Source organism: Barbus barbus (genome assembly GCF_936440315.1).
Source record: "Barbus barbus genome assembly, chromosome: 42".
In the NCBI taxonomy this organism is placed as follows: Eukaryota; Metazoa; Chordata; class Actinopteri; order Cypriniformes; family Cyprinidae; genus Barbus; species Barbus barbus.
The window spans coordinates 186,360-200,764 of record NC_136720.1 but is presented as its reverse complement, the minus strand read 5'-3'; the positions used below and the strand labels follow the sequence as shown (position 1 = coordinate 200,764).

The following is a 14,405-nucleotide window of genomic DNA, read 5'->3' as shown; positions in this document are numbered from 1 at the left end:
GCCTACATTAATTGGAAATGCCAAATCCTCTTAATATTGCCAATAATTGATGTTTTTGACAATATCTCTGGCTATGGTCAATTCAAGCTCATCCCTGTCGATGCACCCCAGTAAGGGGAGGTTATCACGGGGCAGACAGCACATTGTTTGGGCTGCCTTGTTGAGCGCAGTGGCACTGATATTTCACACACTTTAAGCTTTTTTTATTTTCCAGATGTAATAGGATTAGTCCAGCGAATCGTTTGGTTTGTAATGCGAACCGAACGCCTCGTACTGAACGGTTCAATACAGATACGTGTATCGTTCCACCCCTAATATATATATTATATACTTCTCCTGTCAGGGGTTTTAATGTTGTGGCAGATCAGTATGTCATGGAATTATGTTTTCACTCTCAAAATCATCAAATCTTTGATTTGTTTGTTGTTTGACATTAGCCAGTGTGTTTCAGATTGGTAAGTTACATCACGTTGCATTATTGTTAACATGTTGATGACAGAAGTGGTCGAGGATCTCAGCCTCAAATTATGTAAATATTTCTTCTGAACATTACACAGAAGAGAATGCTTTATTTGCAGTGAAATTCACAAACTTGACATGTATCATCATCATCAATCCTTTCTTTATTTGACAAAAGCTGAGAAAAAGACCTCCCCATCATGAACTGTTTAAAATCCACATACATAATAAATAGATTCACTAAATACAACCATTACACGCCCCGCCCTCTGTATGCTGAGGGCAGAGACTGGATCCGAACAGGAAGTTCTGGACTCGGGTTAGTTCGCTGGTTTAGGTTAGGTTTCCCCTGACCATGTTTATCCAGTCTTGATGCATCAGGTGGCTCCTCCAGGACTACAGTAACGAAGAGCTAAATCTACCGGACACAGGAGGTGATGCAGCCGCTGGAGTGTGTTTGTGAGGTTAACTGCTCTCTGGTGGGTCAGTCTGAGGCAGCGCTGGGACCACCGGCGAGGACATCACCACAGTCTCTGCTCCCACTTTAACAGCCACGGCGGCGGTGGTTTTACGCAAGCAGGCCGAGCAGATGTAGTCCTCATTCTCGGCCATCTCACAGGACACTCCCACACACACCTGATGAAACCACTCGTCACAGCCGCCGTCACACTGCACCCAGTCCACCTGAACCCAGAGGAGACACAGTGAATAACACTCACGACTGCCGTCTCATTCAGACTCCAGTAGACCATCACTCACCTTATCCTTGCAGGGCCGCTGGCAGTTCTTGGCGGCGCAGACGGCGTTCTCATCGTTGGAGTCCTCGGCTCCGGACCAGTCGTATTTGGAAGGAATGTCCAGAGTCTTTCGGCTCTTTTTCTCCAGAGCATCCTTGGGGAACTCGGCCTTGGCTGCTGCCTTCTCCTTCCTCTTGCGCTCCTTCTCCTCCTTGGCGAGCCGCTTGGCCAGCTGCTTCAGCTCGCGGGACTTGTCTGGGCTCAGCTTCAGCTTCTTCTTCTTGGGCTTGAGCTCCAGAACCCGCTTCATGTCTTTGGACTTGGAGCGTCCCTCCACGCCACCGGCGGCCAGCAGCAGCTGTTGCTCGGCTCTCTCCAGCTTCCTCTTCCTCTTCTTCTCCGCATCCTTCAGCTTCAGCTTGACGGCTTTGTCCAGCAGAGAGTCCTCAGGCTGTGGGAGCACAGCAGCATACAGAGGTCAATGCGTGGACACAAGAAACACGAGCATGTGCAGTGACAGCGTATCTCTCACCTCCATGACCTGCAGGAACTTGTCTTCTGAGGGAGGGTGCGTGGCCTGCAGGATCCTCCAGATGTGCTGCGTCTCGTCCAGAGACACCTCCAGCAGGTCTCCCTCCATCATCAGCTCCTCCAGCTGGGCCTTGGCCGCCGGGGAGAGCTCCAGCACCGGAGGCTCCAGGCTGCGCGGCACCAGCGGCGTCTTCCTGGGCTGCTTGCGTGCCACTGCCGGATCTGAGGAGGTCAACAGAGATCAGGCTAGTCTCAGGTCTGCAGGGCTCTTCTGTATATACATGTGTAAGTGTGTAGTAGTGTCTTACTCTGAGGACAGGACTTCGAGGCAGAGGAGTATGCGTGCTCAGCACAGAAAGACGGCGTTGTCGGCCACATGTGACTGACCACCTCCTCCGACTTCACAGGAATCTCCTCGTCACAGAACAAGTACGGCTTCACCTCTCCTGAGTCCTGAGGAGAGAAACAGAGAAGAGACAGAGAGACTGAGACGAGCAGGACAACCGCATCACAATAAAGGGGTCATGAACTGAGAAACCAAACCTGCCTTGATCTTTTGACATATAAGAGGTCATTGTACTATAAAAACATCCTGTAAGTTTCCCAGAGCTCACAACTTTCTCATTAGTCTAAAAACAGCTTATATTGAAGGCGGTCTGCCAAAACGACAGCTTGTAGAATGTTCTACTATGATGTTTAGCCCCGCCCACCGATTCTACAGCGCTGCCTGTTTAGCCCCGCCCACCGATTCGCAGATGTAGTGTTTACAAGAGAGGCTAACACGCAGGTCTACACAGAAACCAAACGATAAAGATGCTCTGAAGACAAGACACTGTGCAGTGCCACATTGTGGAAAAAACAGTGTTTGCGTTGACTTCCTTCTGATCCCAACATTAGGAAAGAGTGAATGAACTTTATTTTTAATGAAGATCCAGACCGCATCAGTAAGAACTTGGACTGTTATTCACTTCATTTTACCGTGGATTCGTTTACAAAAAAGATCGATGTACAATTTGACGTGGGATTTTCAGAAAGACTGAAACTGATAGATGATGCTGTGTGACTATATTGGATCCGACATTGTCACAACACACAAGTGTGAGTAACTGTTTTCATTACGTGATCACTATTGCTTTGTCTGTTAAACAGATCATTTGATGTGTACTGAGTATTTATGCGTTTTTGACCTAAAATCACAGCAGTGTCCATCTATGAGGAATGTAAGCAGTCACAATCACAATCACAGCAGTGGGTGTGTCCTTCTGAGTCTACAATCCTCCACGCCTATTCAAACAGAGCGTTCTGATTAAAAACAATAGCCCATTACTTCTAAATTCTGATGTTTTTATGTAAAAATCTTGATAACATTATAACTGGACCTCAGAGAAAAACACAAAATAATAAAAAAGGCAGTTCATGACCCCTTTTTAGATGATCTTCGTCTCACAAGGTGATGGTTAACTGTGTGTGACAGGATTTAGTAATTCACGTACCTTGACGTCATATCCATAAGTCTCTCTGATGTCCTCGTCTGAGTCCGTCTCTTCGTCGTCGTAGTCCATGGAGGGCCGTGGCGACGTGGTCCTGCTGAAGCCGGCCTGCTGAAATGTCTGGATGTGCCCCTGAAAGTGAACACAAGTTAGTCTCGGAGCGCTCTTATTCGATCAGATGTGAGTATCTGAAGTGACGTGCCTGCAGGTCGGGGTTGGCGGCGGCCTTCTGCAGCTCAGCGTTGATGATCTTCTCGGTCTTCTCCCGGGCGGCGAGCTCCACCATGCGCTGGCTGAGCACGGAGAGCTTGGCCAGGGCGGAGGAGAGCTCGTCGGTGGCCAGGGCCTGTCGAGCGCGGTCCTGCCAGCCCATGGCTCTCTCGGTCAGGCACTGCAGCGCCTCTCCCTCGGGCAGCCGAACCGGCAGCTTCTGCAGTGACACCAGCAGCGACAGGATGGTCTCCAGCCGGGGCCGCCGCGAGCGCTGGCACAGCGGGCACAGGAATTTGCACTCCTTGCTGCCGGACACCAGCTTCTTCTGCGAGCCGGCTTTGGGCAGCGGCACACAGGCGCCGTGGAACCAGTCCCTGCACAGCTCGCACTGCAGCATAAAGCCGCCAGCAGTCTTGCGGCACAGGCAGAACTTCACCTCCTCGATGCGCTCCACCAGGGCCATCTTGGCTAGGTTGGCAGCGCGCAGCGAGTGGATGGCCTCCAGCTCCTGCTGCTCTCGGGCTTTGAAGGCAGCCACCACGGCGGCGGGGTCACGTGTGTCCTCCACGCTGTCCTCCAGGTCGCTCAGAGCATCCAGCTCCAGGCCGCGCTCCTTCTCCAGCAGCTCTTTCACACGCTTGCGCTTGCTCTTGCTGGTGCCGTACACGCCGATGTCCACACGTGGACTGAGCACCTGGAGAGATCGACCACAGGTGAGTAAAGATGGACGTCACAGGGTCACTCAGCAGCTGATTCTCCTGACCTCACCGGCAGGTATTTGTTTTCAACATAAACTCATGTCATTTTGATCTATTTCTCAGAAAACAAGACTTCTTTTCTCACGCCAGTTTGTTTCTTAAGTAACTGCATCTTGATTTAAGAATATTTAGCCATTTATATTCGAATATGACAAACAAAAATACGGAGGAAAACATCATGTTTAGCAGTGCAGAAACCATGTCTTTCATGAACACATTTATATGCATAAAACTTATTAGCACATAATTTTCTCCTATATAGTACTAGTGCACAGGTTCTGAACTCTGGCTCTCAAGGTCCACTGACCTACAGAACTGAGCTCCAACCTTGATCAAACTCATCTGCCTGTAACTCTCCAGCACCCCTGAAGAGCTTGATTAGCTGGTTCAGGTGTGTTTGATTAGGGTTAGAGCTAAACTCTGCAGGACAGTGGACATCTAGGGCCAGGGAAAACCTGCACTACTATTGTGTCATCTGCCGTAAGGCGTGTTTGCCTAGGGCTGCAACAAACAATTATTTTGATAATCGATTAATCTAACGTATATTAGACAGATTAATTGAATAATCGTTGATTATTTCACTGATTAATCAGTAGACTTTGTTCTGCTGTTGCAATTGAATAAAATATTGAGTTTTACATATTGTAACAAACAAATAAAGGTAATCACTTCAGTTTTTGAAAATCATATGTAACTACACCTATTATACAATTCATTTATACAAGTAAATATATTTGGCACACAAAATGAGATGACGGACAGAGAAACTCTTATTCACCATTTAATTAGCAACATGAAAAAGTAGCTGAATGACACATAATTCTGCCTAACATCTCCTTATGTAAGTCTTATGGATGAGAAACAAAATAAAGGTAAGTTATGTAACCGCTGATGATGTGTCTAGGCTGGAGGGAGCATGTCAGAATCACTAAGTGATCATTTGGTTTGCAGAGATCAAAGCTTGACCTAGCTCAGGACTGTTTTGATTATCAAAATATCACTTTAATTAATGTTTTTCCCACTAACAGAAATATTTTATCATTAGCTAGCTAGCACTGGAGAGCTGCTCTATGACAGAAAATCAAGTTGTAATTCTAACTGAAAGTGACACTGACTCTGGTTTTTCATGTTTAATGCTGTAAAGCTGCTTGATTTAAGGCTATCTGGACTTTACTGGAGTACCGAAAAAACATCCACATCACTGTAATCAGATGCTTTCTGAACCACTGCTTTCTCACCGCTGTGAGTTTTTGTTGCGTTTATGTCGTTATTGAGAGGAAAGTGCATATTTGTGAATTTACATATTCATCTAAACGCCGCTCAGCAGCTTCAGGTTGGGCTGTGTTTGCTCTGAAGCCTGTCTTGTTCTCTTGAATAGCACCCAGGAGGGCTGAATTATTGTTTTGCGTTACAGCGCAACACTGGTCAAACCGCATTTCTGCAGGCTCTTACATTAGCTCATATAAGATCAAACCACTACTCGACAACAAAAATATCTGTCGACTAATCGTTTCAGGCCTAGTGTTTGGGTTTGTATGTTGTGTGTATCTGTGTCACTGTGTGTCACCTGCAGTAATGTGTGTGTTTGTTTGGGTCACCTACAGTACAGCATGAGTGTGTGCATCTATCACCTGCAGCAGGGTGTAGGTGGAGTTCTTCTTCAGGAAGGTGCGGGCTGTTCTCTCTCTCCAGGCTCTGGCAGAAGCCACCTGTGACTCCACCTGCGGCAGAGCCTCTAATCTGACGGGGATGGAGCGTCCTCTGGCTAACAGACCCTCCAGCTGCTCCAGGTAGGAGTAGTTACTGCCGTTCTGCTCATAAAGAGATCGAGGCATGGGTCACATGACGTGCTACAATAAAGCTGAATCAACACTGATGAGACGGTCACAATGACAATCTCTTCCACAGCATTCATACCCTTGACCTGTTTAGAAACATCTCTGAACCAGCATGTGCTGTTCAAACATCATCTCAAAGAGTCACATGACCTAAACGTATGCATCTTTGGTGCCTACCCTATTTTCTCTCTAAAATGTTGTCTAGACCAGGGTTTTAATGGTTAAATTAAATTGTAATCAAAAGCATGCCTATCTATTTGAATTCATAAAACTTTTACAATTTAATGACAATTTACTCTCTCTCTGAGATATACATCTCTCAGATATATATACATATATATATATATACACACACATCAGGAATGCAGAATCTCTGGCAATATTCAGGAGACTGCTGTCACTTTCCCCTAATAAAGCACTGTTCTAGCTTGTACCATTGCTTGATTTCTTGTGTTTACTGCCTCTAATAGATTGTTGTATTCCTCATTCGTAAGCAAAATGAATAAATGTAAACAGACGTGCTGAGGCATGACCCTGTGAAGCACACAGTCACCTGAATGGCCTCCACTCGGGCCGTCCACTCTTTGGCTTTGTGCAGAGCGTCTCTGAGGGCCAGAACATTGGGGAGGTACGCTGGGATATTCTTGGCCTCCATCACGATGCTCTCCAGCGTCGGCAGACTGTGACGAGGCCTTCAGAGAGACAGACGAACAACAGTCAGCAACCGCAGAATTACACAATGACCCAAAACTATTATATGTGACCCTGGAGCACAATCGCAGTCATCAGCAGCACAGGTATATCTGTAGCAATAGCCAACAATACACTGTATGGATCAAAATTATACATTTCTCTTTTATGCCAAAAATCATTAGGATATTAAGTAAAGATCATGTTCCATGAAGATATTTTGTACATTTCCTACCGTAAATATATTAAAACTTAATTTTTGATTAGTAATATGCATGGTTAAGAACTTCATTTGGACAACTTTAAAGGTGATTTTCTCAATATTTAGATTTTTTTGCTCCCTCAGATTCCAGATCTTCAAATATTGTCCTATCGTAACAGAGCTGGTTTGTTCAGCTCTCAGATGATGATGGTGGTGCAGGTCTCAGTTAGGACTGGGTTTGAGGGTCACCTGGCCTGCAGGCAGGCTCGTGCCCGCTCCTCCCAGTGCTCGGACAGCGTCAGCAGCTCCTGCAGCTCGGCCATGGCCTTCTCCACGGCGTGATGTGGCGGCAGGCCCACGCCGGAGTCGATCAGCCGCTTCATCAGCTCCAGCGTGAGGCGCTGCGGCTCGGCCAGCGTCAGCCGCACCTCGTCCAGCCAGCGCGCTTGCTGCAGCTCCTGTTTGAGCCGGGGCAGCTCCGGCAGCTCAAGCTCCAGCCCCGAGCCCAGCTCCAGCAGTGCCTGCAGCTTCCCGGAGTCCGGCGTGCTGTCGGCCAGCGCCGCCTGCGCCCGCTCGTGGAAGTGTTGCACGCTCTCCAGCAGCTCCTGCGGTGCAGAGAACAACACCAGAGCTGATCAGACCTCAGCCGCCGAGGAGGGTCGCTGCACTCTCATCAGACCTCAACCCAGACCTTACTAGGGGTGTTGAAATGCATCGCGATGTGGACGTGGACGATTCTGCATCGATGCAGTAATAGACCGTAATTGATTATAGCCTACTGACGCCATTCTCATACGCTTGTCACGCCAGTATTAATACACGCACTATTTTTAAATCTGAGATCTGGGCACATTTTGGAAAAAGCAAGCTTAGTGTGTGCTACATCAATCGTGGCGGCTTCCTTGCACAGAATATGGGCTGTGAGACGCTTTTGCATTGCTTGACAGTGTGTTATTTCAGTCTTTTACTTTAGATACACGCTTTCATTTATGCTTTTTGGAAAGCAGTCTGTATCAGATGAACAACACTCATGCACTGACAGACTTTCACAGGGCTCTGTGTTTGTCCTGAAGCTTGATCGGTTAAATGCACTCGCATCTCTGAATACTTTTATGATTCAAAACTGAATGTAAACAGGGAGTTGTGTTTTCAGAGCAGGACAAAGCATCTGATAAGTGGAAACAGATCTGTGCATTAGTGTGAATGAAGTCACTGTCTATGATCTCATCAGTAATAATCATACAGCAATAATGCTGAGGAAAACAGAAAAACCCACAACTATGATTGTCTGTAAACTTTCAGACGCTTAAAGCACTCCCAGATACTTTTTGTTTATCACTTGTAATTGTCTTTTCCCCCCTTTATTACTTTATATTTGCTTGATTTGAAGCCAATGTATATTTATTTGGTTAAATTCTTAACAATTGTTTTGATTTCTTATTAATTTGTAATTATTTTTAAAAGTAGCCTGCTTGTATAATTGAATAAAAACACACAAAATAAATGAGATATAATGGTGATATGGAATGGAATCGTGGACATGCGAATGGTAAAGAAGAGCCGGTTCTCAGACGCCGAGACGCTTCGCTGCAGGGTTTCTGCAGGATTTTAAGCTCAAATTTAAGACCTTTTTAAGACCTGCACAAATAAAATGAATACCATATGAGCGGGGTAGGGCTTCAATGTCTATAGAACCATATTAAACTGTAAAATTACTTTAAAAAGCATAATTTACAAGTTTTCACAAAAACAAAGTTTTATAAAATGATCCAACTTTACATTTCAGCCTTCAAACCATTTTTAAGAAAATAGATGAGTCAAAAGTATTACATTAATTTAAACAATTATCATTAAATTATTATCAATTAAATAACAAATTAGTGGTGTGCGATATTGACAAAAAATGATATCTCTATGATTTTCTGGGATTTTATCGATAACGATAATTAGATAATATTTTGCTGAGTGTGTTATTGTGCTGATATCTTATCTCTAATTCTGCTGACAGCTGACTCTGATTTTTTTGACGGTCTTCATATTCTGTGTGCTCAGTTCACAGCAGTGATAGAAATGAGTCATTTCCAACAAGTTTTATGGGCATTTTTACCTTGAAGCCATTTTTTCTAAGTGTACACCATCTTTTGAGTCAAATTCTTGTGTTTGGGCTGTTAGCAAGCAAATGAAATCCGTATCAACAAAATTGATCTTTGCAATGCAGAGGAAACACAGAAGTTGCGTCTGAAGGGCATTTAGATGTATTTACACAGTTTAATGCAGCTCAGAGGGACATGGAATACTTTAACCTGCAGTTACAAATGCATAAATAATGTTTGATATTTTAAACATAAAACATTGAAAGCTGATTTATTTTAAAAATGAAACGATACTCTAAATGTGAAATTAAAACCGCCAGCAGGTCACGGTTAACAAGGGTTGTAACGGTATGAGATTTTCACGGTATGATAATCGTCTCTGAAAATATCACGGTATATATTAAACAATAATTCTTATCTGTAACAATGACTCTTAAAAGAATAAGAACAAGTTATTTGAGTGAACAAATCCTTTATTGCAACAAACTTGAAATCATTTTAATGAAAGTAAGCCTCCCTTCTGAGAAAAAAATTAAAAACCAATTACACAAAGCCATAAGCCTTATGTATATCTATATAACACTAATATTTTAATTAATGTTTTAAAATGTTATCAAATGAAAATTTAACAACACTTATTTTTGGCAAAGTGCTGCACAACAGAGGTATTCTAAGTTAAAACATGGACAAACATGATATTCCTCAAAAATAATGTTTAAATGAATTATTATAAAGAATATTATTATTGTTGTCATAACTTTTAAGTACATTGTACAGTGCTAATTTATTTCTGTCAGGACTTCAAGTTAAATTGAACTTTTATTTTGACGGGTTGTAGCAGATCTTTGAGTTTAGTGTATTTGATGGTTTTTCTCAAATAAAGCTGGTTTTCTCTCAGAGCAGCTCTGCTGATGTTTCTGTAGACGCTGAGAACACCATTAGTGTCATGCATGCATACTTCAGTATGTAGCAGATAAAACGCGCCACTCATATCTACTTTTGATTTATCCATCCATCAGATGGTTTTACGTGACAGCCTCGTTAAGGTTATTCTGTAAATCCCATGTTCACGACTGCACCGGGATTCCCTCTGCATCACGGAAATCATACGGCCTTATAACGTGCTATAAATACGACATACCTTTATCTGCACGGAGGGATGATGTCTGTGAATATGAGTGAACATGTTGGATGTATTGCCTGCTCTTGCAGCCACTTTGCGTCCACATTTTTAGCAAATTTGGATTCGTCCTCAAGAACAACCCCACGTTCGTGTTTTTTTTTTTAAATATCCAAAGTATTCTCAAACTGCAAATTTAAACTTTTTCGGCGGGGGATGGAGATTAGATACAATCTCTGCCTCTGTCATTTCAGCAGAGTGAAGCAGCCGAAATAAATTGCATATGCACGGGTGAGATTATATATATATTTTTTTTCATAATTTTTTTTAAACCGTAGATATGCAAATGTTTACAGTATGATAACCGTGTACGTTCAAACCGCGATAGACCGTCATACCGGTATATCGTTACAACCCTATAAGGGAGTCATTACGATTGAACCGAATCATTTAAACGTTTGTTTAAACGTAAATGTTGCTCAGACACACAAAACAAGTGCTTCAGCTGTGTTTGGAATGATTTATGTTGGAGAAATAGAGCAAAAACAGGAAATATGGTGTCTAAAACGTAAGTCTCTTAATATTAACTTCTTGTTTATTGAACTGTTGCATAAAATCAATATCACATTTGTAATCATGCTGACTTTGAGAAAAAACAAATGTTCATATCTTGAATTATGTGATAATTGTAAATGCATTTGCACAGACTGAATCATGCCGTGAAAGAACGCGCTCTAAATGTGCACACGCACTAGTCTAACCTGCTAGACTTCATCATGTAATGTATGAACACACTCTGTAGTAGTGTTGTCACGATACTGGAATTTCTAACTTCGATACGATACCTTGAAAAATATCGATATTCGATACCATTTTCGATACCACGGTGAAAAAAACTGCCACAATATTAAGGGGGTAATTTTTTTAATTTAAAGATAAATGTAACAAGTCGAGAACATGCGGTATATTTTACATGAACAAAAAAATGCCTTGAGGTACTGCATTTGTTGATTTATTTATTAATCTTTTATTAATCTTAGTTAAATGTTAATTGAAACTAACGTTTACTAATACATGTACTAATTAAAATCCAAAGTTCTATTTGTTGATATTCTCATTTGCTTCATAACCAAAATATTTCCAGATATAGGGCCCTATGAAATCCCTTTTATTTTTCCCCAAATTCAGTTTTATTTTTTTCTACATTCAATTTTTTTATTTTTCTGGACTCTTTTTTAATGGTCAAATTAAATGCTATTAATCTAAAAGCATGTCTAATTCATTAAAATCATGAAAATGATACAATTTAACATTTAATTTATTAAAAGTGTAACAAAAATGACACGTTTAGGGCCGTATGAAATGTTTTATTTTTTTCTCACCTTATGTTTTATTGTTACCAAATTCTGTGTTTTAGCATGTCTATTATTTGAATGCATACAAACTATTTTATTTATTCTTACAGTAGCCTTATGAAATGTGTTTTCCCCCTCAGAAATTCTGTGTTGTGTATTTACATTTTACTGGATATCAGATGAAGGCATAAAACAATTTTAATTCATTGATATTTGAATTAATGAAAATTAAACCTTTACATTTTTGGCAAATGAAGGGGATTTACTATTAAAATTAAAATATTTTGTGATTATTTCTTTAAAAAAAATGAACAGTAGTAGTAAGTAGTAGTATTATGTAGATTCTACTAAATAATAGTAATATAGCCTATTTCTGGCACACGGTCTTTAATAGGCTGTTAAACCGAACTTTTATTTTGACGGGTTGCCGTGAATACTTCTAAAGTTCTGTGTGTGTATGATATGATGCTAGTTTTACTCAAATTAAATGGTAAAATGCTGGTAAAGTGCTTTCAGATCAGTTCTGGAGATATTGTTGATGTATTTATGTCCTCATTGAGACGGCAGACGCTGAAATCAGCGCGAGCGCCACATTAGTAAACACAACCGCACGTGCAGCACATTCACACAGAGACGCGCAGAACATGCAGGATTCATATTTAAATCCACCTTTGCAGCTTAATATTTACAGATACTAGTCCATATCGCCATTTGATTTAAGTGTATGACCTACTTTTGATTAATTCATCCAAACTTTGACAAATTCCGTGACATTCCGCGTTAAACTGTAAATTCGGTGTTTATGACTGGATTCCGTGCGCGTTCTCTGCATCGCGGAGATCATAGATCCTACAGATAGCGCTCCTGCTGTGTTCTTTAACAACCAGAGCAGTCATCTTTCTATTCACTTCACTTGTGCTATTTAACCAGAGCGAAGGAGACGAGCGCGGTCACGTGTGGTGCTTGTCCACGCGCCTCTGGAGAGAAGCTCGGCTAGTATCGGTGTATCCATACTTCGGGAAATTAATATTGGTACCGTTCAGATATTTCAGTACCGATATTTATCGAAATATCCATATTTTTGATAACACTAGTCTGTAGGTGTTTTGTGTTTCGTGCAGCGCTCATGTTTCAGAGCCTTTTGAAGTTTAATCCTCATTCAGCCATATCACACTTCTGGTCATTCCGTCCCCAAATTTAAGACCTCTTGAAATCATAATTAAGACTTTCTTGTACAATGTAAGACTTTTTAAGGTCTTAAATTTGATAGAACTAAATTGAAGTCTTTAGACCAGCAGAAAGCCTAGCTGCACTCACCTTGACGTGCCGGGCCTGGCTGATGACGCAGGGCAGGCGGTAGAGCTGCTCCACAAACACCTTCAGCTCCTCCACCGTCAGCTTGCTGCGCACCTTCTGTGCGCTGCTCTCGGGATGCTCTCTTCTCACACACACACACACACACACACACACACACATATTAATGCTGAAGGACAGGACTCCATACAGGTGTGTCACCGGAGACAGGTGTGCTGTGGCTGACCTGTGCCTCTGCTTGTGGCTGAGCAGCAGCTGCGCTACAGACGAGCAGGTCTCGGCCTCCTTCACAGTGTCTCTCAGGCTGCGCAGCAGGCCGTTCTCGGGGTACTTCCGGTCCTCCGCGTCCTCCAGCAGCACCTTCAGCTCGATCAGATCTGTGGAGCACCAGCGACCCGTTTAGACCCTGCTGTGGGTGTGGACTAAAAGTGGCCACTCAGAGTGGTGTCTGACCTTTCTTGCTCTTGCTGTCGGCCGCCAGCGCCTCCGTGACCCTCCTGGCCCAGGTGTCGTAAGACTGCGCACGCGACTTCACCCCGTGGAGCATGGCGGGAAACTCATCCTGATCGTAGCGGAACCTGTGACACAGACGGCCATTACTCAGCACCTCAGGCAGTCACTGATACAGCAGTGTGTGCATGAGTGTGAGTGAGTGAGAGTGAGTGAGTGAATGAGAGTGAGTGTGTGTGTGTGTGTGTGAGAGAGTGTGTGTGTGTGAGTGTGAGAGTGTGAGAGTGAGTGAGTGTGAGTGAGTGTGTGAGTGTGTGTGTGTGTGTGAGAGAGTGAGTGTGTGTGAGTGTTTTTGTTTTTATATACCGGTGGGGACTTAAACCTGAATACACACAGACTCATGGAGACTTGTGTCACGGTGGGGACTTAAATTGAGGTCCCCACGGGTAAACAAGCTTACAAATCACACAGAATTAAGTTTTTTGAAAATCTAAAAATGCAAACAATCTCCTGTGAGGGCTAAGTTTAGGTGTAGGGTAGGTGTAGGATGATAGAATATACGGTCTGTACAGCAGAAAAACCATTACGCCTATGAGAGTCCCCACAAGGATAGCGAAACAAGTGTGTGTGTGTGTGTGTGTGAGAGTGTGTGTGTGTGTGTGTGTGTGTGTGTGTGTGAGAGTGTGTGTGTGTGAGATTACCGCAGGCACTTGTTGCCGGCTGCGCAGCTGCAGAGCTCGGCGGCGTGATGCAGACACACCAGACGCTGTGGGCTGCAGCTGCAGGTGAGCGCAGACAGGAAGCAGGTGGTCTTGCACTTCCAGCACTGCCGCTCGTCATCGGGCACGAGCTCGAACACCTCCTGCTCCGAGCTCACCACCCCCTGAGGACCAGACACAATCATCTAAGCAGTGCTTGTCTAACAGATGCTCAGTATTATTATCAGCTTCTGAATGTTAATCATGAATAATGTTGCTGAAAAAAAGAGCCATTTGTAGGACCCTATGATTTCTGCGATGCGGAAAACAGACAGAATCGTGGAATCCAGTCATAAAAACTGAATTTACTGTATAACGCAGAATGTCACAGAATTTGTTTGGATGAATTAATCGAAAGTAGGTCATTACACTTAAATCAAATAGTGATATGGACCAG

The 14,405-nt window shown here is 43.2% G+C and overlaps 1 protein-coding gene across 2 annotated transcripts in view; it reads right to left on the bottom strand.

Annotated features, from left to right (window-relative positions):
- Positions 1-604: 604 nt before the first annotated feature.
- The window catches only part of LOC306861598 (lysine-specific demethylase 5A-like), a 36,922-nt gene continuing 23,121 nt past the window's right edge, over positions 605-14,405 (bottom strand). For both annotated transcript variants that reach the window (XM_079403968.1, XM_079403969.1), the window contains exons 15-27: positions 13,952-14,133; positions 13,254-13,378; positions 13,027-13,177; positions 12,804-12,924; positions 7,168-7,523; positions 6,580-6,718; positions 5,820-5,999; positions 3,420-4,124; positions 3,221-3,349; positions 2,036-2,180; positions 1,729-1,949; positions 1,219-1,647; positions 605-1,143 (exon numbers count right to left, since the gene is read on the bottom strand). In XM_079403968.1, coding sequence (XP_079260094.1) covers positions 925-1,143; positions 1,219-1,647; positions 1,729-1,949; positions 2,036-2,180; positions 3,221-3,349; positions 3,420-4,124; positions 5,820-5,999; positions 6,580-6,718; positions 7,168-7,523; positions 12,804-12,924; positions 13,027-13,177; positions 13,254-13,378; positions 13,952-14,133 — 3,102 coding nt within the window. In that variant the 3' untranslated portion in view covers positions 605-924. The remainder of the gene's footprint in view (positions 1,144-1,218; positions 1,648-1,728; positions 1,950-2,035; positions 2,181-3,220; positions 3,350-3,419; positions 4,125-5,819; positions 6,000-6,579; positions 6,719-7,167; positions 7,524-12,803; positions 12,925-13,026; positions 13,178-13,253; positions 13,379-13,951; positions 14,134-14,405) is intronic.